This window comes from Bombina bombina, chromosome 6 (assembly GCF_027579735.1).
Source record: "Bombina bombina isolate aBomBom1 chromosome 6, aBomBom1.pri, whole genome shotgun sequence".
Lineage (NCBI taxonomy): Eukaryota > Metazoa > Chordata > Amphibia > Anura > Bombinatoridae > Bombina > Bombina bombina.
Window position 1 is genome coordinate 710,496,349 of NC_069504.1, and position 26,194 is coordinate 710,522,542.

Consider the following 26,194-nt stretch of genomic DNA (forward strand, 5'->3'; position numbering starts at 1 on the left):
ACAGTACAGGCAATACCAGCCTCCCCTCAGTAATACAGTACAGGCAATACCAGCCTTCCTCAGTAATACAGTACAGGCAATACCAGCCTCCCTCAGTAATACAGCATAGGCAATACCAGCCTCCCTAAGTAATACAGCACAGGCAATACCAGCCTCCCTCAGTAATACAGCACAGGCAATACCAGCCTCCCTCTGTAATACAGTACAGGCAATACCAGCCTTCCTCAGTAATACAGTACAGGCAATACCAGCCTCCCTCAGTAATAAAGTACAGACAATACCAGCCTCCCTCAGTAATACAGTACAGGCAATACCAGCCTCCCTCAGTAATACAGTACAGGCAATACCAGCCTCCCTCAGTAATACAGTACAGGCAATACCAGCCTCCCTCAGTAATACAGCGGCAATACCAGCCTCCCTCAGTAATACAGCGGCAATACCAACCTCCCTCAGTAATACAGCACAGGCAATACCAGCCTCCCTCAGTAATACTGTACAGGCAATACCAGCCTCTATCAGTAATACAGTACAGGCAATACCAGCCTCCCTCAGTAATACAGTACAGACAATACCAGCCTCTCTCAGTAATACAGTACAGGTAATACCAGCCTCTCTCAGTAATACAGTACAGGCAATACCAGCCTCCCTCAGTAATACAGTACAGACAATACCAGCCTCTCTCAGTAATACAGTGCTGGCAATACCAGCCTCTCTCAGTAATACAGTACAGGCAATACCAGCCTCCCTCAGTAATACAGTACAGACAATACCAGCCTCCCTCAGTAATACAGTACAGACAATACCAGCCTCCCTCAGTTATACAGTACAGACAATACCAACCTCTCTCAGTAATACAGTACAGGCAATACCAGCCTCCCTCAGTAATACAGTACAGACAATACCAGCCTCCCTCAGTAATACAGTACAGGCAATACCAGCCTCCCCTCAGTAATACAGTACAGGCAATACCAGCCTTCCTCAGTAATACAGTACAGGCAATACCAGCCTCCCTCAGTAATACAGCATAGGCAATACCAGCCTCCCTAAGTAATACAGCACAGGCAATACCAGCCTCCCTCAGTAATACAGCACAGGCAATACCAGCCTCCCTCAGTAATACAGTACAGGCAATACCAGCCTCCCTCAGTAATACAGTACAGACAATACCAGCCTCCCTCAGTAATAAAGTACAGACAATACCAGCCTCCCTCAGTAATACAGTACAGGCAATACCAGCCTCCCTCAGTAATACAGCACAGGCAATACCAGCCTCCCTCAGTAATACAGCATAGGCAATACCAGCCTCCCTCAGTATACAGCGGCAATACCAGCCTCCCTCAGTAATACAGCACAGGCAATACCAGCCTCCCTCAGTAATACAGTACAGGCAATACCAGCCTCTCTCAGTAATACAGTACAGGCAATACCAGCCTCCCTCAGTAATACAGTACAGACAATACCAGCCTCTCTCAGTAATACAGTACAGGTAATACCAACCTCTCTCAGTAATACAGTACAGGCAATACCAGCCTCCCTCAGTAATACAGTACAGACAATACCAGCCTCTCTCAGTAATACAGTGCAGGCAATACCAGCCTCTCTCAGTAATACAGTACAGGCAATACCAGCCTTCCTCAGTAATACAGTACAGACAATACCAGCCTCCCTCAGTAATACAGTACAGACAATACCAGCCTCCCTCAGTAATACAGTACAGACAATACCAGCCTCTCTCAGTAATACAGTACAGGCAATACCAGCCTCTCTCAGTAATACAGTACAGACAATACCAGCCTCCCTCAGTAATACAGTACAGACAATACCAGCCTCTCTCAGTAATACAGTACAGGCAATACCAGCCTCTCTCAGTAATACAGTACAGACAATACCAGCCTCCCTCAGTAATACAGCACAGGCAATACCAGCCTCCCCTCAGTAATACAATGCAGATAATACCAGCCTCCAATCAGTAATACTGAACAGATATTACCAACCTCACCTCAGTACTAATATACAGATTATACCAGCCTCTTATCAGTAATACTGAATAGACAATACCAGTCTCCCCTCAGTAATACAGTTCAGGCAATACCAGCCTCCCTCAGTAATACAGTACAGTCAATACCAGCCTCCCTCAGTAATACAGTACAGACAATACCAGCCTCCCCTCAGTAATACAGTACAGGCAATACCAGCCTTCCTCAGTAATACAGTTCAGGCAATACCAGCCTTCCTCAGTAATACAGTTCAGGCAATACCAGCCTTCCTCAGTAATACAGTTCAGGCAATACCAGCCTCCCTCAGTAATACAGCACAGGCAATACCAGCCTCCCTCAGTAATACAGCACAGGCAATACCAGCCTCCCTCAGTAATACAGCACAGGCAATACCAGCCTCCCTCAGTAATACAGTACAGGCAATACCAGCCTCCCTCAGTAATACAGTACAGACAATACCAGCCTCCCTCAGTAATACAGTACAGACAATACCAGCCTCTCTCAGTAATACAGTACAGGCAATACCAGCCTCTCTCAGTAATACAGTACAGGCAATACTAGCCTCCCTCAGTAATACAGTACAGACAATACCAGCCTCTCTCAGTAATACAGAACAGGCAATACCAGCCTCTCTCAGTAATACAGTACAGGCAATACCAGCCTCCCTCAGTAATACAGCACAGGCAATACCAGCCTCCCTCAGTAATACAGCACATGCAATACCAGCCTCCCTCAGTAATACAGTACAGACAATACCAGCCTCCCTCAGTAATACAGTACAGGCAATACCAGCCTCCCTCAGTAATACAGTACAGACAATACCAGCCTCTCTCAGTAATACAGTACAGGCAATACCAGCCTCCCTCAGTAATACAGCACATGCAATACCAGCCTCCCTCAGTAATACAGTACAGACAATACCAGCCTCCCTCAGTAATACAGTACAGGCAATACCAGCCTCCCTCAGTAATACAGTACAGGCAATACCAGCCTCCCTCAGTAATACAGTACAGGCAATACCAGCCTCCCTCAGTAATACAGCACAGGCAATACCAGCCTCCCTCAGTAATACAGCATAGGCAATACCAGCCTCCCTCAGTAATACAGCACAGGCAATACCAGCCTCTCTCAGTAATACAGTACAGGCAATACCAGCCTCCCTCATTAATACAGTACAGGCAATACCAGCCTCCCTCCGTAATACAGTACAGACAATACCAGCCTCCCTCAGTAATACAGCTCAGGCAATACCAGCCTCTCTCAGTAATACAGTACAGGCAATACCAGCCTCCCTCAGTAATACAGTACAGACAATACCAGCCTCCCTCAGTAATACAGCACAGGCAATACCAGCCTCCCTCATTAATACAGTACAGGCAATACCAGCCTCCCTCAGTAATACAGTACAGACAATACCAGCCTCCCTCAGTAATACAGCACAGGCAATATCAGCCTCTCTCAGTAATACAGTTCAGGCAATACCAGCCTCCCTCATTAATACAGCACAGGCAATACCAGCCTCCCTCAGTAATATAGCACAGGCAATACCAGCCTCCCTCAGTAATACAGTACAGGCAATACCAGCCTCCCTCTGTAATAAATTACAGGCAATGCCAGCCTCCCTCAGTAATACAGTACAGGCAATACCAGCCTCCCTCAGTAATACAGCATAGGCAATACCAGCCTCCCTCAGTAATACAGCACAGGCAATACCAGCCTCCCTCAGTAATACAGCACAGGCAATACCAGCCTCCCTCTGTAATACAGTACAGGCAATACCAGCCTTCCTCAGTAATACAGTACAGGCAATACCAGCCTCCCTCAGTAATACAGTACAGACAATACCAGCCTCCCTCAGTAATACAGTACAGGCAATACCAGCCTCCCTCAGTAATACAGTACAGGCAATGCCAGCCTCCCTCAGTAATACAGTACAGGCAATACCAGCCTCCCTCAGTAATACAGCACTGGCAATACCAGCCTCCCTCAGTAATACAGCATAGGCAATACCAGCCTCCCTCAGTAATACAGCACAGGCAATACCAGCCTCTCTCAGTAATGCAGTACAGGCAATACCAGCCTCCCTCATTAATACAGTACAGGCAATACCAGCCTCCCTCAGTAATACAGTACCGACAATACCAGCCTCCCTCAGTAATACAGCACAGGCAATACCAGCCTCCCTCTGTAATACAGTACAGGCAATACCAGCCTTCCTCAGTAATACAGTACAGGCAATACCAGCCTCCCTCAGTAATACAGTACAGACAATACCAGCCTCCCTCAGTAATACAGTACAGGCAATACCAGCCTCCCTCAGTAATACAGTACAGGCAATTCCAGCCTCCCTCAGTAATACAGTACAGGCAATACCAGCCTCCCTCAGTAATACAGCACAGGCAATACCAGCCTCCCTCAGTAATACAGTACAGGCAATACCAGCCTCCCTCAGTAATACAGCACAGGCAATACCAGCCTCCCTCAGTAATACAGCACAGGCAATACCAGCCTCCCTCTGTAATACAGTACAGGCAATACCAGCCTCCCTCAGTAATACAGTACAGACAATACCAGCCTCCTTCAGTAATACAGTACAGGCAATACCAGCCTCCCCTCAGTAATACAGTACAGGCAATACCAGCCTTCCTCAGTAATACAGTACAGGCAATACCAGCCTCCCTCAGTAATACAGCATAGGCAATACCAGCCTCCCTAAGTAATACAGCACAGGCAATACCAGCCTCCCTCAGTAATACAGCACAGGCAATACCAGCCTCCCTCTGTAATACAGTACAGGCAATACCAGCCTTCCTCAGTAATACAGTACAGGCAATACCAGCCTCCCTCAGTAATAAAGTACAGACAATACCAGCCTCCCTCAGTAATACAGTACAGGCAATACCAGCCTCCCTCAGTAATACAGTACAGGCAATACCAGCCTCCCTCAGTAATACAGCACAGGCAATACCAGCCTCCCTCAGTAATACAGCGGCAATACCAGCCTCCCTCAGTAATACAGCGGCAATACCAACCTCCCTCAGTAATACAGCACAGGCAATACCAGCCTCCCTCAGTAATACTGTACAGGCAATACCAGCCTCTATCAGTAATACAGTACAGGCAATACCAGCCTCCCTCAGTAATACAGTACAGACAATACCAGCCTCTCTCAGTAATACAGTACAGGTAATACCAGCCTCTCTCAGTAATACAGTACAGGCAATACCAGCCTCCCTCAGTAATACAGTACAGACAATACCAGCCTCTCTCAGTAATACAGTGCTGGCAATACCAGCCTCTCTCAGTAATACAGTACAGGCAATACCAGCCTCCCTCAGTAATACAGTACAGACAATACCAGCCTCCCTCAGTAATACAGTACAGACAATACCAGCCTCCCTCAGTTATACAGTACAGACAATACCAACCTCTCTCAGTAATACAGTACAGGCAATACCAGCCTCCCTCAGTAATACAGTACAGACAATACCAGCCTCCCTCAGTAATACAGTACAGGCAATACCAGCCTCCCCTCAGTAATACAGTACAGGCAATACCAGCCTTCCTCAGTAATACAGTACAGGCAATACCAGCCTCCCTCAGTAATACAGCATAGGCAATACCAGCCTCCCTAAGTAATACAGCACAGGCAATACCAGCCTCCCTCAGTAATACAGCACAGGCAATACCAGCCTCCCTCTGTAATACAGTACAGGCAATACCAGCCTTCCTCAGTAATACAGTACAGACAATACCAGCCTCCCTCAGTAATAAAGTACAGACAATACCAGCCTCCCTCAGTAATACAGTACAGGCAATACCAGCCTCCCTCAGTAATACAGCACAGGCAATACCAGCCTCCCTCAGTAATACAGCATAGGCAATACCAGCCTCCCTCAGTATACAGCGGCAATACCAGCCTCCCTCAGTAATACAGCACAGGCAATACCAGCCTCCCTCAGTAATACAGTACAGGCAATACCAGCCTCTCTCAGTAATACAGTACAGGCAATACCAGCCTCCCTCAGTAATACAGTACAGACAATACCAGCCTCTCTCAGTAATACAGTACAGGTAATACCAGCCTCTCTCAGTAATACAGTACAGGCAATACCAGCCTCCCTCAGTAATACAGTACAGACAATACCAGCCTCTCTCAGTAATACAGTGCAGGCAATACCAGCCTCTCTCAGTAATACAGTACAGGCAATACCAGCCTTCCTCAGTAATACAGTACAGACAATACCAGCCTCCCTCAGTAATACAGTACAGACAATACCAGCCTCCCTCAGTAATACAGTACAGACAATACCAGCCTCTCTCAGTAATACAGTACAGGCAATACCAGCCTCTCTCAGTAATACAGTACAGACAATACCAGCCTCCCTCAGTAATACAGTACAGACAATACCAGCCTCTCTCAGTAATACAGTACAGGCAATACCAGCCTCTCTCAGTAATACAGTACAGACAATACCAGCCTCCCTCAGTAATACAGCACAGGCAATACCAGCCTCCCCTCAGTAATACAATGCAGATAATACCAGCCTCCAATCAGTAATACTGAACAGATATTACCAACCTCACCTCAGTACTAATATACAGATTATACCAGCCTCTTATCAGTAATACTGAATAGACAATACCAGTCTCCCCTCAGTAATACAGTTCAGGCAATACCAGCCTCCCTCAGTAATACAGTACAGTCAATACCAGCCTCCCTCAGTAATACAGTACAGACAATACCAGCCTCCCCTCAGTAATACAGTACAGGCAATACCAGCCTTCCTCAGTAATACAGTTCAGGCAATACCAGCCTTCCTCAGTAATACAGTTCAGGCAATACCAGCCTTCCTCAGTAATACAGTTCAGGCAATACCAGCCTCCCTCAGTAATACAGCACAGGCAATACCAGCCTCCCTCAGTAATACAGCACAGGCAATACCAGCCTCCCTCAGTAATACAGCACAGGCAATACCAGCCTCCCTCAGTAATACAGTACAGGCAATACCAGCCTCCCTCAGTAATACAGTACAGACAATACCAGCCTCCCTCAGTAATACAGTACAGACAATACCAGCCTCTCTCAGTAATACAGTACAGGCAATACCAGCCTCTCTCAGTAATACAGTACAGGCAATACTAGCCTCCCTCAGTAATACAGTACAGACAATACCAGCCTCTCTCAGTAATACAGAACAGGCAATACCAGCCTCTCTCAGTAATACAGTACAGGCAATACCAGCCTCTCTCAGTAATACAGCACAGGCAATACCAGCCTCCCTCAGTAATACAGCACATGCAATACCAGCCTCCCTCAGTAATACAGTACAGACAATACCAGCCTCCCTCAGTAATACAGTACAGGCAATACCAGCCTCCCTCAGTAATACAGTACAGACAATACCAGCCTCTCTCAGTAATACAGTACAGGCAATACCAGCCTCCCTCAGTAATACAGCACATGCAATACCAGCCTCCCTCAGTAATACAGTACAGACAATACCAGCCTCCCTCAGTAATACAGTACAGGCAATACCAGCCTCCCTCAGTAATACAGTACAGGCAATACCAGCCTCCCTCAGTAATACAGTACAGGCAATACCAGCCTCCCTCAGTAATACAGCACAGGCAATACCAGCCTCCCTCAGTAATACAGCATAGGCAATACCAGCCTCCCTCAGTAATACAGCACAGGCAATACCAGCCTCTCTCAGTAATACAGTACAGGCAATACCAGCCTCCCTCATTAATACAGTACAGGCAATACCAGCCTCCCTCCGTAATACAGTACAGACAATACCAGCCTCCCTCAGTAATACAGCTCAGGCAATACCAGCCTCTCTCAGTAATACAGTACAGGCAATACCAGCCTCCCTCAGTAATACAGTACAGACAATACCAGCCTCCCTCAGTAATACAGCACAGGCAATACCAGCCTCCCTCATTAATACAGTACAGGCAATACCAGCCTCCCTCAGTAATACAGTACAGACAATACCAGCCTCCCTCAGTAATACAGCACAGGCAATATCAGCCTCTCTCAGTAATACAGTTCAGGCAATACCAGCCTCCCTCATTAATACAGCACAGGCAATACCAGCCTCCCTCAGTAATATAGCACAGGCAATACCAGCCTCCCTCAGTAATACAGTACAGGCAATACCAGCCTCCCTCTGTAATAAATTACAGGCAATGCCAGCCTCCCTCAGTAATACAGTACAGGCAATACCAGCCTCCCTCAGTAATACAGCATAGGCAATACCAGCCTCCCTCAGTAATACAGCACAGGCAATACCAGCCTCCCTCAGTAATACAGCACAGGCAATACCAGCCTCCCTCTGTAATACAGTACAGGCAATACCAGCCTTCCTCAGTAATACAGTACAGGCAATACCAGCCTCCCTCAGTAATACAGTACAGACAATACCAGCCTCCCTCAGTAATACAGTCCAGGCAATACCAGCCTCCCTCAGTAATACAGTACAGGCAATGCCAGCCTCCCTCAGTAATACAGTACAGGCAATACCAGCCTCCCTCAGTAATACAGCACTGGCAATACCAGCCTCCCTCAGTAATACAGCATAGGCAATACCAGCCTCCCTCAGTAATACAGCACAGGCAATACCAGCCTCTCTCAGTAATGCAGTACAGGCAATACCAGCCTCCCTCATTAATACAGTACAGGCAATACCAGCCTCCCTCAGTAATACAGTACCGACAATACCAGCCTCCCTCAGTAATACAGCACAGGCAATACCAGCCTCCCTCTGTAATACAGTACAGGCAATACCAGCCTTCCTCAGTAATACAGTACAGGCAATACCAGCCTCCCTCAGTAATACAGTACAGACAATACCAGCCTCCCTCAGTAATACAGTACAGGCAATACCAGCCTCCCTCAGTAATACAGTACAGGCAATTCCAGCCTCCCTCAGTAATACAGTACAGGCAATACCAGCCTCCCTCAGTAATACAGCACAGGCAATACCAGCCTCCCTCAGTAATAGAGCATAGGCAATACCAGCCTCCCTCAGTAATACAGTACAGGCAATACTTGCCTCCCTCATTAATACAGTACAGGCAATTCCAGCCTCCCTCAGTAATACAGTACAGGCAATACCAGCCTCCCTCAGTAATACAGCACAGGCAATACCAGCCTCCCTCAGTAATACAGCACAGGCAATACCAGCCTCACAGTAATACAGTACAGGCAATACTAGCCTCCCTCATTAATACAGTACAGGCAATACCATCCTCCCTCAGTAATACAGTACAGACAATACCAGCCTCCCTCAGTAATACAGCACAGGCAATACCAGCCTCCCTCATTAATACAGTACAGGCAATACCAGCCTCCCTCAGTAATACAGCACAGACAATACCAGCCTCCCTCAGTAATACAGCACAGGCAATACCAGCCTCCCTCATTAATACAGTACAGGTGGCCCTCGTTTTACAACGGTTCAATTTACACCGTTTCAGAATAACAACCTTTTTTTCAGTCATGTGACTGCTATTGAAAAGCATTGAGAAGCAGTGCATTTATTAAAATAGCCAGTAGGTGGAGCTGTCCGCTTGTGATGCCGCAAAGCCAAGCAAGCTGAAATTAATCGGTTTAACCAGGCCCAAGCTATCGAGCAGATTTCAAAGGAACAAGATCTTCCTCTCTATAAATCAGTCCAGATTGGAATGCATAGAAAGAACTGTTTGCAGAAAAATGGAAGTGAAGTCTGTGTTGTGTGATTATTTTATTAGGTTTATAATGCTGTTTAGCAAATGTTTTTGTTCATTTAACTTAGTTTAATTATATATTTTGTGTTGTGTGGTTATTTTATTAGGTTTATAATGCTGTTTAGCATTTCAAATCTTCATTTCAAAGCTTTAAAATAATGTATTAGGTGTTACTTATGACAATTTTGAGAGAGGCCTGGAACCTATCTCCCTCACTTCCCATTGACTTACATTATAAAACGGGTTTCAATTTACAACGGTTTCGATTTACAACCATTTCTTCTGGAACCTAACCCCGGCGTAAACTGAGGGCTACCTGTACAGGCAATACAAGCCTCCCTCAGTAATACAGTACAGACAATACCAGCCTCCCTCAGTAATACAGCACAGGCAATATCAGCCTCTCTCAGTAATACAGTTCAGGCAATACCAGCCTCCCTCATTAATACAGCACAGGCAATACCAGCCTCCCTCAGTAATATAGCACAGGCAATACCAGCCTCCCTCAGTAATACAGTACAGGCAATACCAGCCTCCCTCTGTAATACATTACAGGCAATGCCAGCCTCCCTCAGTAGTACAGTACAGGCAATACGAGCCTCCCTCAGTAATACAGCATAGGCAATACCAGCCTCCCTCAGTAATACAGCACAGGCAATACCAGCCTCCCTCTGTAATACAGTACAGGCAATACCAGCCTTCCTCAGTAATACAGTACAGGCAATACCAGCCTCCCTCATTAATACAGTACAGACAGTACCAGCCTCCCCTTAGTAATACAGTAGTACAGACAGTACTAGCCTCCCCTCAGTAGTAATACAGTACATACAATACCAGTCTCCCCTCAGCAGTAATACAGTACAGGCAATACCAGCCTCCCTCAGTAATACAGTAGTACAGACAGTACCAGCCTCCCTCAGTAATACAGTATTACAGACAGTACCAGCCTCCCTCAGTAATACAGTAGTACAGACAGTACCAGCCTCCCCTCAGTAGTAATAAAGTACATACAATACCAGCCTCCCCTCAGCAGTAATACAGCACAGGCAATACCAGCCTCCCTCAGTAATACAGTAGTACAGACAGTACCAGCCTCCCTCAGTAATACAGTAGTACAGACAGTACCAGCCTCACTCAGTAATACAGTAGTACAGACAGTACCAGCCTCCCCTCAGTAGTAATAAAGTACCTACAATACCAGCCTCCCCTCAGCAGTAATACAGTACAGAATATACCAGCTTCCCTTCAGTAATACAATATAGAATATACCAGCCTCCCCTCAGTAATACTATACAGATAATACCAGCCTCCCCTCAGTAGTAATACAGTACAGACAATACCAGCCTTCCCCTCAGTAATGCAGCACAGGCAATATCATTATTATAGGGATTGACAGTACTATACCACCTAAGAGATATTAATACCCAGCGCATGTACAGTCTGTGAAACCCTTTGCTTTATCTCCTCAGGCTGGGCAGACAGCTCTGATGCTGGCAGTTAGTCATGGGCGATTAGACGTGGTACGTGCTTTGTTGGAGTGTGGAGCAGATGTGAACGTGCAGGATCACGATGGGTCTACTGCGCTCATGTGTGCATGTGAACATGGACATGCTGACATTGTTACCCTGCTCCTTGCAGTTCCATCATGTGATGTGGCACTCACAGATAACGTAAGTAACCACAGCAGGGTGCACAGATATTTATCAGCAGAGTTAAGGAATTCAAAGTATTAAAGTCAGGCTAAAGTTGTATAGGATTCCAAGTCAATTGCTGAGACACCATTAAAGCTGAGTAATAATATCTATTTTATTTAAGAATGTTTCAGAAAGCAAATACATCTATTTTCTAAAGACTGTTCACCAGTTTCCTTTTTTTATTTTAGATTTTTTTTTATTGAGGTCAAAATCCAAAGGAACAGACATAATACACTAAAGATCAAATACAAGATACATGTACAAAACAAAAACAGTCTGTAGCAGATAATATTTAAAGTACTGCAATAAAGACTAATGGCTAGATTACGAGTTTTGCGGTATGAGTAAAAAGCAGCGTTAAGGCTCATAACGCTGCTTTTTCACTACCGCTAGTATTACGAGCCTTGCAGGTTTAGGGGCACCGCACACTTTTTTGGCCGTACCGCAAATTAACTTATGCAATTTGCGTAAAGTCTTTTTTTAATGGGACTTCCATAGCACCGGTATTACAAGCTTTTTCTGGGAGGCCAAAAAGTGAGCAGTACAGCCTATCCCGCAAGATTCGTAACGCAATCTAAAGTCAGTAGTTATGAGTTTTACACTACAAAAGTTGTAGCACAAAACTCATAACTAAAGTGTTAAAAAGTACACTAACACCCATAAATTACCTATTAACCCCTAAACCGAGGCCCTCCCGCATCGCAAACACTAAAATACATTTATTAACCCCTAATCTGCCGCTCCAGACATCGCCGCCACTATAATAAACATATTAACCACTAAACCGCCGCACTCCCGCCTCGCAAACACTAGTTAAATATTATTAACCCCTAATCTGCCGCCCCTAACATCGCCACTACTATACTAAATTTATTAACCCCTAAACCTAAGTCTAACCCTAACACCCCCTAACTTAAATATAATTAAAATAAATCTAAATACAAATTCCTATCATTACCTAAATAATTCCTATTTAAAACTAAATACTTACCTATAAAATAAACCCTAAGCTAGCTACAAAATAACTAATAGTTACATTGTAGCTATCTTAGGGTTTATTTTTATTTTACAGGCAAGTTTGTATTTATTTAGTTTATGGTTTGAATTTTCATTAAGCTACAACTGAAATCAGGAATTTCTTCAGTGAGAACTTAAATTCTGGCATTGATGCAAGTGCTGTGTTTTAAAAAAAAAAAAAATCCTAGTCTGGTGCTGTTTGAAATAGAGAGGAGCTGTATAAATACACATATATTAATCTCTGTCCAACCACAGAGGTAGCTCCATTGTGAGAAACCATATAATAGGTGTCAGATGGCAATGCCAATTTAACATTATTCAGAGACACAAAATCACCTGGCATTTATATAGTGTGTTATGTAAACATACATGCGTATACCAATACAAAACTTTCATATTTTAGGATGGAAGCACAGCTCTGTCTATTGCGCTGGAAGCTGGACAGAATGACATAGCAATGCTACTTTATACTCATAATGCACAGACCTGCAATACGGTGAGTAACATGCTTAGTTCCTATCCCTCCCACTGAACATTAATACAGAAGAGGAAGTAACAATAGAATGTGAATTCTTTCTCTTATTTTGCTGATGCATTCCCCTTGAATTACTAATACTAAAACAGTCTCTATCATCTCTCCAGTGTCATTAAGTCCTGGGTAATTCTGCTGTGCCCTTTTACAAAAGAACAGAAATACAGTATAAGTGAACTGTGACAATTTAGGATATTGTGTTAATCATTCATATGACAAAATTAGACAGCAGCAAAGACAGAAGAGGATAATGGGGAAAAAGAGTAAATCACAGATTGACACATTTTGTTGAGAGTAGAATAAGAGGGAGCTAATAGGGCAGCTTTACTACAGGTTTACAGGGTGACACAGACAATAGTTAGCTATTTCCCTTTATGGACTTGTAACTTATGATTTTACCTTTTTTCAGAATAATACAAAAAATCTCAAGAACCCAACTGATGAATCCCAATGAGAGGATGAATTTGGGTGCTAGAGCTCCCCTTTAGTACTCAGCTAGAGTATAGCAAGAGGAGAGACTCTATATGCCGTCCAGAGCTGTGTGGCTGCCCTTGGAATACTGCACTGCAAAACCACTAGGATTATACACCCAGCTTCAGCACTATTGAGGGAGGGAGGTGGGTGGTGGGGGGAGTTAAATCTGCAAACGTTGGAAAAAGAAGATGAATATATTTCAAAATAATGGTACGAAATGGAGATTATAAAGACAAATCTGATGTGGAAAAAAAACCAAGAATGTTTAAGAATGGAAAATGTGAGAAAAAATAAATGAACTGATGTCTAAAATAGCAAAGTAAAAATGTAAAAGCGCAAAAGAGAGAGAAAAGCTATGGATGCATGCAGACAAATGAGAGGGGATCGGAAAGTTTTAAAAAAAAGGTTTAAACCCCAGTTAAAGAAACAGAATCAGGAGGATAATGGGTAAAGACATATAAAAGGAATGATGGAAGATAAAGAGAGATACAAAGAGAAGGGACATATAGGACACCAAGTGGCAATGGAAGAACATCTGCAAGAGAGAAGTGGTGAGCAAGATACTGAAAGTTCTGAGACCGACTGATGGAAAGAGAATGATGAAGAGTGGACAATGATAAAGAAAAAACTAGTATCTCTACAGGCATAACGTTTTTGTCCCAAGTACCCCAGCTGCCACATGCAGTTATTATTATTCGTTTAAAAAATGTCTGTGACAAATTGGTGTCAGATATAGTTTTCTGTTTTCATGAATTTATTTTAAACTTTGGTTTCACTGAATGCAAATTCAGCAAATACTTGGAAATATTACATCAAAAACAAAAAAATCAACTTACAGAGAAAACACACACAGCACACATATAGCTCTTTAACCTCTTCAGGACCGGGAATTTAAGAGAAAAACATGCCCAAAGTGCAAGAGAATTTTTAACGTTTTTGCTATCACTCCATTTAAACAGAAATAGAACCTTGGTTTCCTTGATTTATCTATGAAAAGTATATATGGTTTTTAAGTAGACAACCCAAGGTATTAATCTAGGCCCATTTTGATAAATTTCATACCAACGACTTTGCTATCAACTGCAATCATATAAAAAAATCGTTAACTTTTTCACAAACTTTGAGTTTCTCACTGAAATTACTTACATACCGCTTGTACGGTAATAACACAAATGGTTGTAAAAGCTTCTCTGGGATCCCTTTAGTTCAGAAATAGCAGACATGCATGGCTGTGCCATAGCTTTTTGGTAATTAGAAGGCAGCTAATTGTAGCTGCGCACCACACTTCTGAAATTCCCCTACATGTTTCACCACCATCTTAGGTACTGGCAGACAGTCAGCCAGTATTACGTTTTAGGGCTTTTTATAAATTCATTTTATTTATTTTTTATATTGTGCAGTGTAGGATCCTCCCACCTCCCTGAACCCTCCATAACAGCTTGTTAACCGCCCCACCCACAATGATCTCCGCCATCTTAGATACAGCTGTCTGCCAGTACCCAGTTTACATGCTTTATTTATACATTTTATTAATAAAAAAAAACCTTTTCTGTTGTGTAGCGGTTCCTCCTCCCTACCTCCCCCTCGAAGCTCTTGTGTATAGGGGCCCCCTCTTAAAAGCCCCTTTGCAGCATCCTTCCCTCTCCCTTCTTTTCTGTATCGTAGGGAACCTGCCCCCCTCTGGCTATGGGCTGCCACCCTCCTTCCCTGCCTCACCACTCATAGCACCACGGAAATGAATGCAGACTGTCTGTATCTGTGATCTAACTTCATATGGTAAAGGGATAACAATCAGAGCTCCCTTACCATATGAAGGCAGATGCCTTCTGCCCTAGCTGCAGTCTAAGCTGACATTCAGGACCGCACCATGTGCTACAGTGTTGGACGTAGGTACTACAACAACAGGGTACACTGGGCAAAGTACTGTGTGATGCAGTACCTATGTCCATATGGCGCAAAGGGTTAATATTGTGCCACTTAGATAGGGGGGAAAATGTAAACTGAAGGAAGTAATATTCATGTTACCAGATGTCTGCATCTAACGTCATCACATACACAGCTCAGGCTCATTTTAATGTGGCATACTTGGGTACAGAACATTTTACCTGGCACAATTCACCATGGCATATTTTCCTTGTGATATTTCACTGTGCCTATATATTTTGCACATTTTCACAGTGTTAAGCACTTTCCCTGTGATACATTTTATGTTGGTGTTTCTCAACTCCAGTCCTCAAATGTCTATAAACAGTCAGATTTAAAAAGATGTTGCTACCTGATAACAGGTGAATAAGTCACATAGATTGAGCAGCTGACCTGTCTAGATTGGCTCGTTAAAGATGCTTGAGGGTGGAAATGAGAATAATTAATTTCTGTGATATATTGAATGTTTCCTTTAGCTGCACCAAGGCAAACAATAATAAAGGGCCAGTGCTGGAGTACCTCTTGCCAGTGCTTCAGGTGCCCTCATGGGTAAGTACCACAGGTTGAGAAACAGGTGCCCAGATTATATATCATGTACCACTTATTTGAGAAATTGGTTGCACTTAATTATGCCTGCGACTTGATGCTAATTAAAAAAAAATCTGTAAGCAAGCATTTCATTTTCAACTATAGAGATTCTATGAAGAATTCTATTTGTTGGCCATTTTATTGGAATTAATGAATTTTGTAATCAAAGTATTTTTTTGCAAAACCATAACAAATGGGACAATGTTTACTTGGTTACTGTAATTAATTATTCAATTGTAAAATTAAAAAAAAGAATCAGATTTAACAATGTGAGAAAAAAGTGATAACACCAACTGCAATTTTAAATTGTAATATTAAAAGTCTGCTATAATTAGCTTCTTATGAAAACAAAAGAAATAGGAAAGATTATGAAGAAAAATAAAAGAATGGGTAATGTAAAGGGAGAGAATAAAATAGCAAAACAAGATGGTTAACCCCCGAGCAACTCCCTTTTTCTTCTTATACCAGCCAGTTAAGCTCATTCCGTATGATTCAGCAATAATAGTTACCATTATTGGTTGGAATGCAAGCACTGCAATATATATATTTTTGTTATTCATACTTATATATAGAAATGATCCCTATGACTACCTGTATTTTATTAAATATACCATTATATGTAGAATATATCATTTTGTGTCTTGTCTTTCTTACTGTGCTGGTAATGAACAAGCTGTATTTTTTAATAACTGCTTATAAACTGATAATGAACAAGTTGCTATGTACATATCAGAATCAGTTTTGTTAATGCACTTCATTATATAAAAAAGCTGTTCTCTAATAATAAATGTTTCACATAAAGATGCTGAGTATAAACTGAAAATTAATTTTCTGAACTTCATAACAATAATTTACTCACGGTGAACTCATGTCTTGATATTAAAGGGACAGTGTGACGGAGACCGGCTGGTACCACAAATGAGTACCTCCGTCAGAACACTTCCTTTGTCCTGGACATCCCTTTATCCAGAGCAATAGCTCCTGGTATCTCCCTTTGACTGCAGTCTAAAGTTATATAGGTGAACAGAACTGAGGCAACACTCAGTTGTCTGAACACAAAAATTAACACTTTATTTAAAAGCAGCACACATATTTATACAGCCTGCCATTCCAGAGTCACAGAGCTTCAGGTTACAGAGGGAATTGGCTAAACAGTAAAGCAAACATATGAACAATACATCAAACCTCTAACAATTGTCTATTTACAGGTAAAACAGATTAACAAATCAAGTTAATTAACTGGGGAAGAAAGTTTACTCAGACAATCTGATGTTGGGCAGTCTAGTTAACATAATCACACAGGAACACAATCAGTATACCCAGACAGCCTCCTGAGACACAATCAGATCTGAAACGTAAATAAAATACATCTTAAAATATAAAAACAGCTCTTATTAGCTATTAAGTCCTTTATGCCCACTTGGTTTATAGAGTCACAATTGCTCCCACAAGGGGTACTCACACTCTGTACCCATCCTGTATTTATGTATACAGGGTGACATGGACATAAGACAGAGTTATGAAAGTACATGGGGTGTTCAGCATATAAAATTCCACATTTCCATGCAGTCTCTGGGTATCCTTAAGCCCATGTACCTCCTGCCCAAAGAATGTTCCATAACAGGCCCTCAGATCTTGGTGACTCACGTCACATATCTCCCCCTTCAGAAGGAGACTAACAAAGGAGGAGACCCCAGACGGGTTGACTTCGAAGTTAGTCCGTAGATCCATTCCCCCAATGCCCGTATCCACACAATACCCCAAACAAATTGTCCCAAACAGAGCATCACTCACCCGGCCGACCTCTGCCTCTCTCATAGAACATACCCGCTGCTGGGGAGAAGTGCCGACTGTCCCTTCTCCCTGGAGTCCTTTCAGTCGCTGGAGAGACAACAGGGTGGCTGGGCTCACTCCAACATGCCGTTGCGGATCTGGGCCAACTGCCCAGCATCCCTGGCGAATACAGGTGGAGACTGTAGTCCCATCCACTTGTACTGGATAGGAATCTCCCATTGCTTGCAGAGAGAGGCCGACATCTCTCTGTCCCAATTCCAGCTCCTCCGCTGGGATTGCTGCATGCTCCTCCAGTCCCTCTGCCAGCATGAGTTTTGTCATTCGTGTTTTCTGGGGTGCCGGTTAGGGGTGGGCAGAGGCCAACAACACTCTGCCCTGTTCTTCTGTTGGGTAATCCGCATCTGACACCTTTAGATCCACAATCTCTGGGTCCAGCTGGGGAGATAACAGGGTGACTAGGGTCCCCATGCCAGAGGTTTGGGGATCTGGTCCAACTACCCCGTATCCCTGCACTCCACATGGGGAGACCACTGTCTCATCCACACCTACCGGACCAACATCTGTGGATATGAAGTCCACTAGATCCGCTGCCTCTGAAGTAAGTAAAGGACCACTTTCCAGCAGTTCTAGGTAATCCACCTCAAGGTACCATTCCTGATAGATAAGCCATGTCAAGTCAGGCTCTAAGGCAAGTGCTTCCGATGGCTGTAACAGCTCTTGCCTCTTGCTTTGAATGTCCCAGAATCGATATCCCTCGGGACTGCCAAAGTCAACTTTCTCCTCAAATGCTTCCCATAATAAGCCGGGGCCACCAAAGTCAACACCTTCCGGGGAATAGTGCGTTTCTGCCCTCGACTGCCACCTGTCTGCAAACCAATATAACGCTCTGTACCGATCCTCGAGCTCGACCTCTCTTTGCACCAGACACTTCAGTTCGGCTATGCCCTCACCTGTGGGTTGTCCTCTCAGTAAGCAGAGCAGCAAGTTCACCTGGTCCCCAAAGCGCTGTTCTGGGGAGGGCAGGACTTTGCCTCTGCAGCCATACCAATTCTCCATTGCATCTTCCCACATCTCTAGCCGAATCAGGGCTCTCCATTCCAGACACATCTCCTCTGGAACTGGCCCTCCTAAAACAGCAAGGGCGATTTTGACCTGCCGCTCGAAGTCCCATATCGGAACTTCCCATTTAGAGGTATCTGATCCCAGCATCTCAGCTGTCTGAATATTCTGATACCTGGTGATCTGCTTCACCACCTCGGCCTTCGTTACCCGGACTATTGCTTCAGATGGGTTGGCTCCATAGATTGACAACCTTCTTCGCACTCTGCTGTGGAAATTTTCTTCTGCATCATCTATAATCGGCTGGCTGCGATCCTTCACTGGCTGCCATTGGCGCATCTTTGTAGTGCTGCTTAGGGACTGATAGCTAGATGGCACATCCCTCTAACCCAGCTTGTCCTGTGCAGAAACAGGTTTGTCAAGGTGGGTCAGCACTTGCTGCATTTGCCATAGGAGCTCCGCTTCCATAGCTGCGGGTGACAGTGCTGCTCCTCATCTGTCAGTAGGACAAGAATCAATCTCAGCGCTTGCCACCAAATGTGACGGACCGCCTGGTACCACGAATGAGTACCTCCGTCAGAACACTTCCTTTGTCCTGGACATCCCTTTATCCAGAGCAATAGCTCCTGGTATCTCCCTTTGACCGCAGTCTAAAGTTATATAGGTGAACAGAACTTAGGCAACACTCAGTTGTCTGAACACAAAAATGAACACTTTATTTGAAAGCAGCACACATATTTATACAGCCTGCCATTCCAGAGTCACAGAGCTTAAGGTTACAGAGGGAATTGGTTAAACAGTAAAGCAAACATATGAACAATACATCAAACCTCTAATAATTGTCTATTCACAGGTAAAACAGATTAACATATCAAGTTAATTAACTGGGGAAGAAAGTTTACTCAGACAATCTGATTTTGGGCAGTCTAGTTAACATAATCACACAGGAACACAATCAGTTTACCTAGACAGACTCCTGAGACACAATCAGATCTGAAACGTAAATAAAATACATCTTAAATTATAAAAACAGCTCTTATTAGCTATTAAGTCCTTTATGCCCACTTGGTTTATAGAGTCACAATTGCTCCCACAAGGGGCACTTACACCCGGTACCCATCCTGTATTTATGGATACAGGGTGACATGGACATAAGACAGAGTTATGAAAGTACATGGGGTGTCCAGTATATAAAATTCCACATTTCCATGCAGTCTCTGGATATCCTTAAGCCCATGTACCTCCTGCCCAAAGAATGTTCCATAACAGGCCCTCAGATCTTGGTGACTCACGTCACAGACAGTAAACGTAAAAAGTAACATCACGTAATTCTGCACTAGGCAGCGCTCAAGAAAAGTCGGCCTCGCTAACTCTTCTGGTTAACACGCTTTACCATGGACTTGGTATTAAAGTGGCACCCTAATAGTAGCACAGTCAAGCAAAACTGGTTATTCCGTGCAGGGTATAGTTAGCGTGCCATTTGTAACCTAGCCCAATGGCATTGATCTGTAAATGAGCACCATGGGGTGCAAGAATACATGTGCTCCAAGATGGCTGGTCACCTGTAATGGGTTCAAATAAAAGAAAGCTTTGAACAGAGCTACAGACACAGGGAGAAAAGCAATAGTACAGTGAGTAATAACCACGCTATTGTAAGTTGTGCCCAATAGTTTAATATCCCTGTAAACACAATAGTTGACAAATGTATATGAAACAGGAGTGGAATTACCATTGGTGCAGCAGGTGCAGTGGTACCAGGGCCCAAGTGCTTGGGGGGCCCATAGCAGCCAGTCTATACTGTGCAGAATGTGCACAATCCTAATGTAGGGGAGCCTTTTATTAGTGAGGGTTGCAAGTACAGCTATCAATCGCTATACAGAGCAGCACGTATATTATTACTGTTGCTTACTAGTAAGATACATTTGGGAGGGAAGTAAAGGCTAGATTACAAGTTTGCAGGCACACAATAATTAACAAGCTATTACAAGTGGCTGGTTATTGCTACTGCGAGCTCGCAGTAGCAATTAGCGCTTATAAAATTAACCAGAGATCAGATCTCTGGTTAATTTTATAAATGTCCCCCAAAATCAATTGTGATATACTTTATTAAAGATTAAAGAGAGTAGCAAAAAAAAGCAGTTTTGGGGTCTAAAGGGAGCGGGTGAGGGGTGTTAGAAAAAAATGGCACTGAAAAACAGTTAAAACTTTTATGAAAATAATTTTTGCTAAAGGAAGTATTTTGCAAAAATGGTTCTATTTCTAATTGAAATGCACCTAGACCCGTAATGTTTTGCTTTTCTATCCCTTTACTATTTTAAAACGTTCCAACACTAGAAATGCATTTGGATTAGGACAAATGGAAAAAACTACAAATTTTGCGATATTCATCACATTCATTTGAAAACAATAAATTAGCTTTCACTAACTAACAGCTAGATTACGAGTTGTGCGTTCGGGTTTTAACGCTGAAAAAATGGTAATTTCAGCGTTAAAACTGGACCACAGCCATTACAAGTCTTGTCTGTATAGCTGTACCGCAAGCCTTTTAGCCTGTAACGCAACGTCAGTCCCGCACACGTAAAAATTACGTTTTTTCATGGGACTTCCATAGCGCTGCCATTACGAGTTTTGCAGTGAGGCTAAAAAACCTGCTTCCAGCCTAAAACAACAAGATCTGTTTCGCATTCTAAAAGCAGTAGTTATGAGTTTTACGCTACAAAACTGTAACATAAAACTCTTAACTAAACTGCTACAAAATACACTAAACACCCATAAACCGAGGCCCTCCCGCATCGCAGACACTATATTAAAATTATTAACCCCTAATCTGCCGCTCCCGACATCGCCGCCATTCAAAATAATTATTAACCCCTATTCGGCCGCTCCCCGACATCGTCACCACTATAATAAATGTATTAACCCCTAAACCGCCGCCCTCCTGCATTGCAAACACTATTTAAATATTATTAACCCCTAAATTGCCGCCCCCCGCATCGCAAACACTATTTAAATATTATTAACTCCTAATCTGCTGTCCACCCACATCGCCCCCACTGACTAAAGTTATTAAGCCCTACACTGCCGCCACTATAATAAACCTATTAACCCCTAAATCGCAATCCCCACACAACAAAATATACTAAAGTAAACTATTAACCCCTAAATTGCAAGCCCCCCACATTGCAATAAACTAAATTAAACTAGTAACCCCTAAACCTAACCATAACCCTAACATAACCCTAACACCCCCTAACTTTATATTAAAATTACAATTTCCCTATCATAAATTAAATTAAAATTTACCTGTCAAATTAAAAAAACTAAGTTTAAACTAACAATTGAACTAATATAATTATTAAACTAAAATTAAACTAGCTAACAATTAAAGAAAACTAAACTACACATTAAAAAACACTACATTACAAACTATCTAATTACAAAAAATAAAAAATACTAAATTACAAAAAATAACACACTAAATTACAAAAAAATAAAAAACAAAATTATCCAAAATAAAAAAGAATTTACCTAATCAATAGCCCTATCAAAATAAAAAAGCCCACCCAAAATAAAAAAAACCCCTAGCCTACAATAAACTACCATCGACCCTTAAAAGGGCCTTTTGTGGAGCATTGCCCCAGTGATATCAGCTCTTTTTCCCTGAAAAAAAAAATACAAAGACACCCCCAACAGTAAAACCCACCACCCAACCAAACCCCCAAAATAAAAAATCTAATTCTAAAAAAACCTAATCTACCCATTGCCCTGAAAAGGGCATTTTTATGGGCATTGCTCTTAAAAGAGCATTTTGCTCTTTTGCTGCCCAAACCCTAATCTAAAAAAAAACAACACCCAAAAAACCCTTAAAAAAAACTTACGACGATCCACTTACAGTTTTTGAAGTCCCGCTTGAACGATCTTCATCCAGGCAGCCTCTTCTATCTTCATCCATGCAGCATCTTCTATCTTGATCCATTCCTAAAGACATCCAGCGCAGAGCATCCTCTTCATTCGGTCGCCGCCGTACACTGAATCTTCAATGCAAGGTACACAATTCAAAATGGCGTCCCTTGCATTCCTATTGGCTGAAAAAATTGAATCAGTCAATAGGTATTAGAGCTGCTAAAATCCTATTGGCTATTCAAATCAGCCAATAGGATTTAAGCAGCTCTCATTCTATTGGATGATTTATCATACCTTGCATTGAAGATTCAGTGTACAGCGGCGACCGTATGAAGAGGATGCTCCGCGCCGGATGTCTTCAGGATGGACCCGTTCCGCAAGGCCAGGATCAAGATAGAAGATGCCGTCTGGATGAAGATAGAAGAGGCCGTCTGGATGAAGACTTCTCGCCGCCTGGATGAAGATCGTTTAAGCGGGACTTCAAGAACTGTAAGTAGATCTTCGGGGGTTAGTGTAGGTTTTTTTAAGGTTTTTTTTGGGTGTTTTGTTTTTTTTTAGATTAGGGTTTGGACAGGAAAAGAGATAAATGCCCCTTTCAGGGCAATGGGTAGATTAGGTTTTTTAGATAGTTTTTTTTATTTTGTGGGTTTGGGGGGTGGAGTTTTGTAATGTTAGTGGGTCTTTGTAATTTTTTTTCAGGTAAAAGAGCTGTATAACTTAGGGCAATGCCCTACAAAAGGCCCTTTTAAGGGCTATTGGTAGTTTATTCTAGATTAGGATTTTTATTTTGGGGTGTGTTTTTTTTGTTTAAATGGGTATTAGAATAGGAATAATGCTTATTATTTTTAATAATTTGTTATTTTGTGTGTTTTTTGTTTTTGTTTTGGGTTTTTTTTTTTTTTTTTTTAGATTAGGGCTTGGGCAGCAAAAGAGCAAATGCCATTTTCAGGGCAATGGGTAGATTAGGTTTTACTTTATTTTTATTTTGTGGGTTTGGGGAGTGGGGGTTTGTATACTGTTAGGGGGTGTTTGTTTTGTTTTGTAGCAAAAGAGCTGTTAACTTTAGGGCAATGCCCTACAAAAGGCCCTTTTAAGGGCCCTTGGTAGTTTATTATAGATAATGGTTTTTTTTTGTTTTTTTAAAGGGTATTAGAATATGAATAATTTTTATTTTTTTTGATAATTTTGCTTGTTTTTTGTAATGGTAGGTTAGTGGGTTTTTTTTGTAATGTTCGTGTAAGGCAGGTTAGGTTTTTTTTCACAGGTAAGTTTGTATTTATTTTAGCTAGGTAGTTAGTAAATAGTTAATAAATATTTACTAACTAGTCTACCTAGTTAAAATAAATACAAACTTACCTGTGAAATAAAAATTAAACCTAAGCTAGCTACAATATAACTATTAGTTATATTGTAGCTAGCTTAGGTTTTATTTTAAAGGTATGTATTTAGTTTTAAATAGGTATTATTTAGTTAATAATTGCACCTTTAGTTTAGCTTTATTTTTATTTTTTTTAAATATTTTTATTGAAACAAACAAGAGAAAAGCAATACAACTCCACATGGGTATGTGCAAATAAATTACAAACAGAAAAAGGTAAACAATAAGTCTTAGACAGTAATGTAATAATTATCATCTTATAGTTAACACATACATAGTTCTTCGTTTGCTGGTGAGTATAGAGGTGGAATTTCTCAGGAGTAAATATAGGGTCTCTTTTTAGTGTTAAGGGGTATTATGAATATAAGTTGACCAAGTTATATCCCTGTGTCATAAAGGGTTAGGACAATAAGACCACTCCCTGTAAACTGGAGTGAATACAGAGTGATAATATAGTGAAAAATCAGCAAGTCCGCTTGTGATGAGGGAAATATTTATCAGATAGTTGACTGGGACTTTTGAGTTATTCAAGAGATCTGTATCGATGAAGGGATATAACTAACAAGGATATTGTGAAAGAAGGAAAAGATTACAGCGGACAAGAGCCGCTTGGATTAAAGAAAAATGGGTATAGGACCCAGTATAAGGGGGGGGGGGAGGCAGTTTAGCTTTATTTTAATTATGTTAAAGTTAGGGGGTGTTAGGGTTGGGTTTAGGGTTACGTTAGGGTTAGGGGTTAATATAGTTTAATTTAGGTTGTTGTGATGTGGGGGGGCTGGCGGTTTAGGGGTTAATAGGTTTATTTAGTGGTAGTTATGTGGGAGGCGATGTTGAGGTGCGGCGGAATAGGGGTTAATAACTTTAGTATAGTGGCGGCGATATCGGCAGCGGCAGATTAGGGGTTAATAGGTTTATTTAGGTGGCAGCGATATCTGGGGCGGCAGATTAGGGGTTAATAACTGTAGATAAATGGCGGCGATGTTGGCGGGGGGCAGATTAGGGGTGTTTAGACTCTATTAGTGTGTTAGGTTTAAACATATCTTTATTTTCCCCATAGAAATCAATGGGGCTGCGTTACAGAGCTTTTCAAAACCTAGATGTTTTACTGTATCAATAGACCACAAGAAATCATGGGTAGATTGCAAGACCTCAAATTCAAAGCTGGGAATATTCAATGGTAGGGCTTCTGTTTTAGAAAGGATGATTTTGTATTAGCTAAGTTTACTAAAAATATATCTCAAAAACAGCTGGGATAGAGCCGATCGGGTTAGAATAAAGTAATGTCATCATCATACTCCCTGGACCCTATTAGATAATCTGATAGCTTGAGCAAGGGGTTCTATTGATAGGGCGAAAATCAGAGGAGAGAGGGGACAGCCCTGGCATGAAAATCAGAGAGAGGGAACAGCCCTGGCACGTACCATTTGAAATTTTGAGGAGCTGAACTTCAGGCTTTTAATTCTAGCATGAATATAGAGCTTGTATTGCCACGACCACCCCACTCGGAAACCCAAACGGTCTCAAAACCTCCCACAGATATTCTCATCTGACCCTGTCAAATGCCTTCTCAGCATCTAGAGACAGGGCCAGCATGGTAATCTTTAATCTACTTGCCTCTGAGATGTTAAGCAACCTCCTCGTGTTGTCTGGTCTCTCTCTTCCAAAAATAACCTGGTCAGAGTGTAAAACCATGTATTGGCCCAGAGTTTTTAATATAATTTAACATACAGGTTTATTAGAGAAATAGGGCAATAACTCCCACACCGGGTGGGATCTTTTCCCTGTTTGGGGACCGTAAGTATAGTTGCTTGAAGATATTCCCTTCTAAAGGATTTAAGATCTCTTGCCTCACGAAACACCATCAGCAGAAGGGGGTTAAGAATAGAATGAAAATATTTATAGAAAGTGACTGTAAAATGATCTGGGCCCAGGGCTTTGTTGTTCTGCAGTTGTTTAATTTCTCCGTTGAGTTTGACTAATGTAAAAGGAGTCAACAAATCCTCTCTAGAGGCTCTCTAGGAAGCTTACATTTTTGTAGAGAGGAGGTAATACATTATGTTGGTAATTTAGAGCAAGACTGAGAATTATATAGCAGAGAAAA

At 42.3% G+C, this 26,194-nt stretch overlaps 1 protein-coding gene across 2 annotated transcripts in view; it reads left to right on the forward strand.

Moving 5' to 3' along the window:
* The window catches only part of KANK2 (KN motif and ankyrin repeat domains 2), a 191,455-nt gene extending 174,867 nt beyond the window's left edge, over nt 1-16,588 (forward strand). For both annotated transcript variants that reach the window (XM_053717881.1, XM_053717882.1), the window contains exons 11-13: nt 11,201-11,401; nt 12,846-12,938; nt 13,384-16,588. In XM_053717881.1, the coding sequence (XP_053573856.1) occupies nt 11,201-11,401; nt 12,846-12,938; nt 13,384-13,428 (339 nt within the window). In that variant the 3' untranslated portion in view covers nt 13,429-16,588. The remainder of the gene's footprint in view (nt 1-11,200; nt 11,402-12,845; nt 12,939-13,383) is intronic.
* The last annotated feature ends 9,606 nt before the right edge of the window (nt 16,589-26,194 follow it).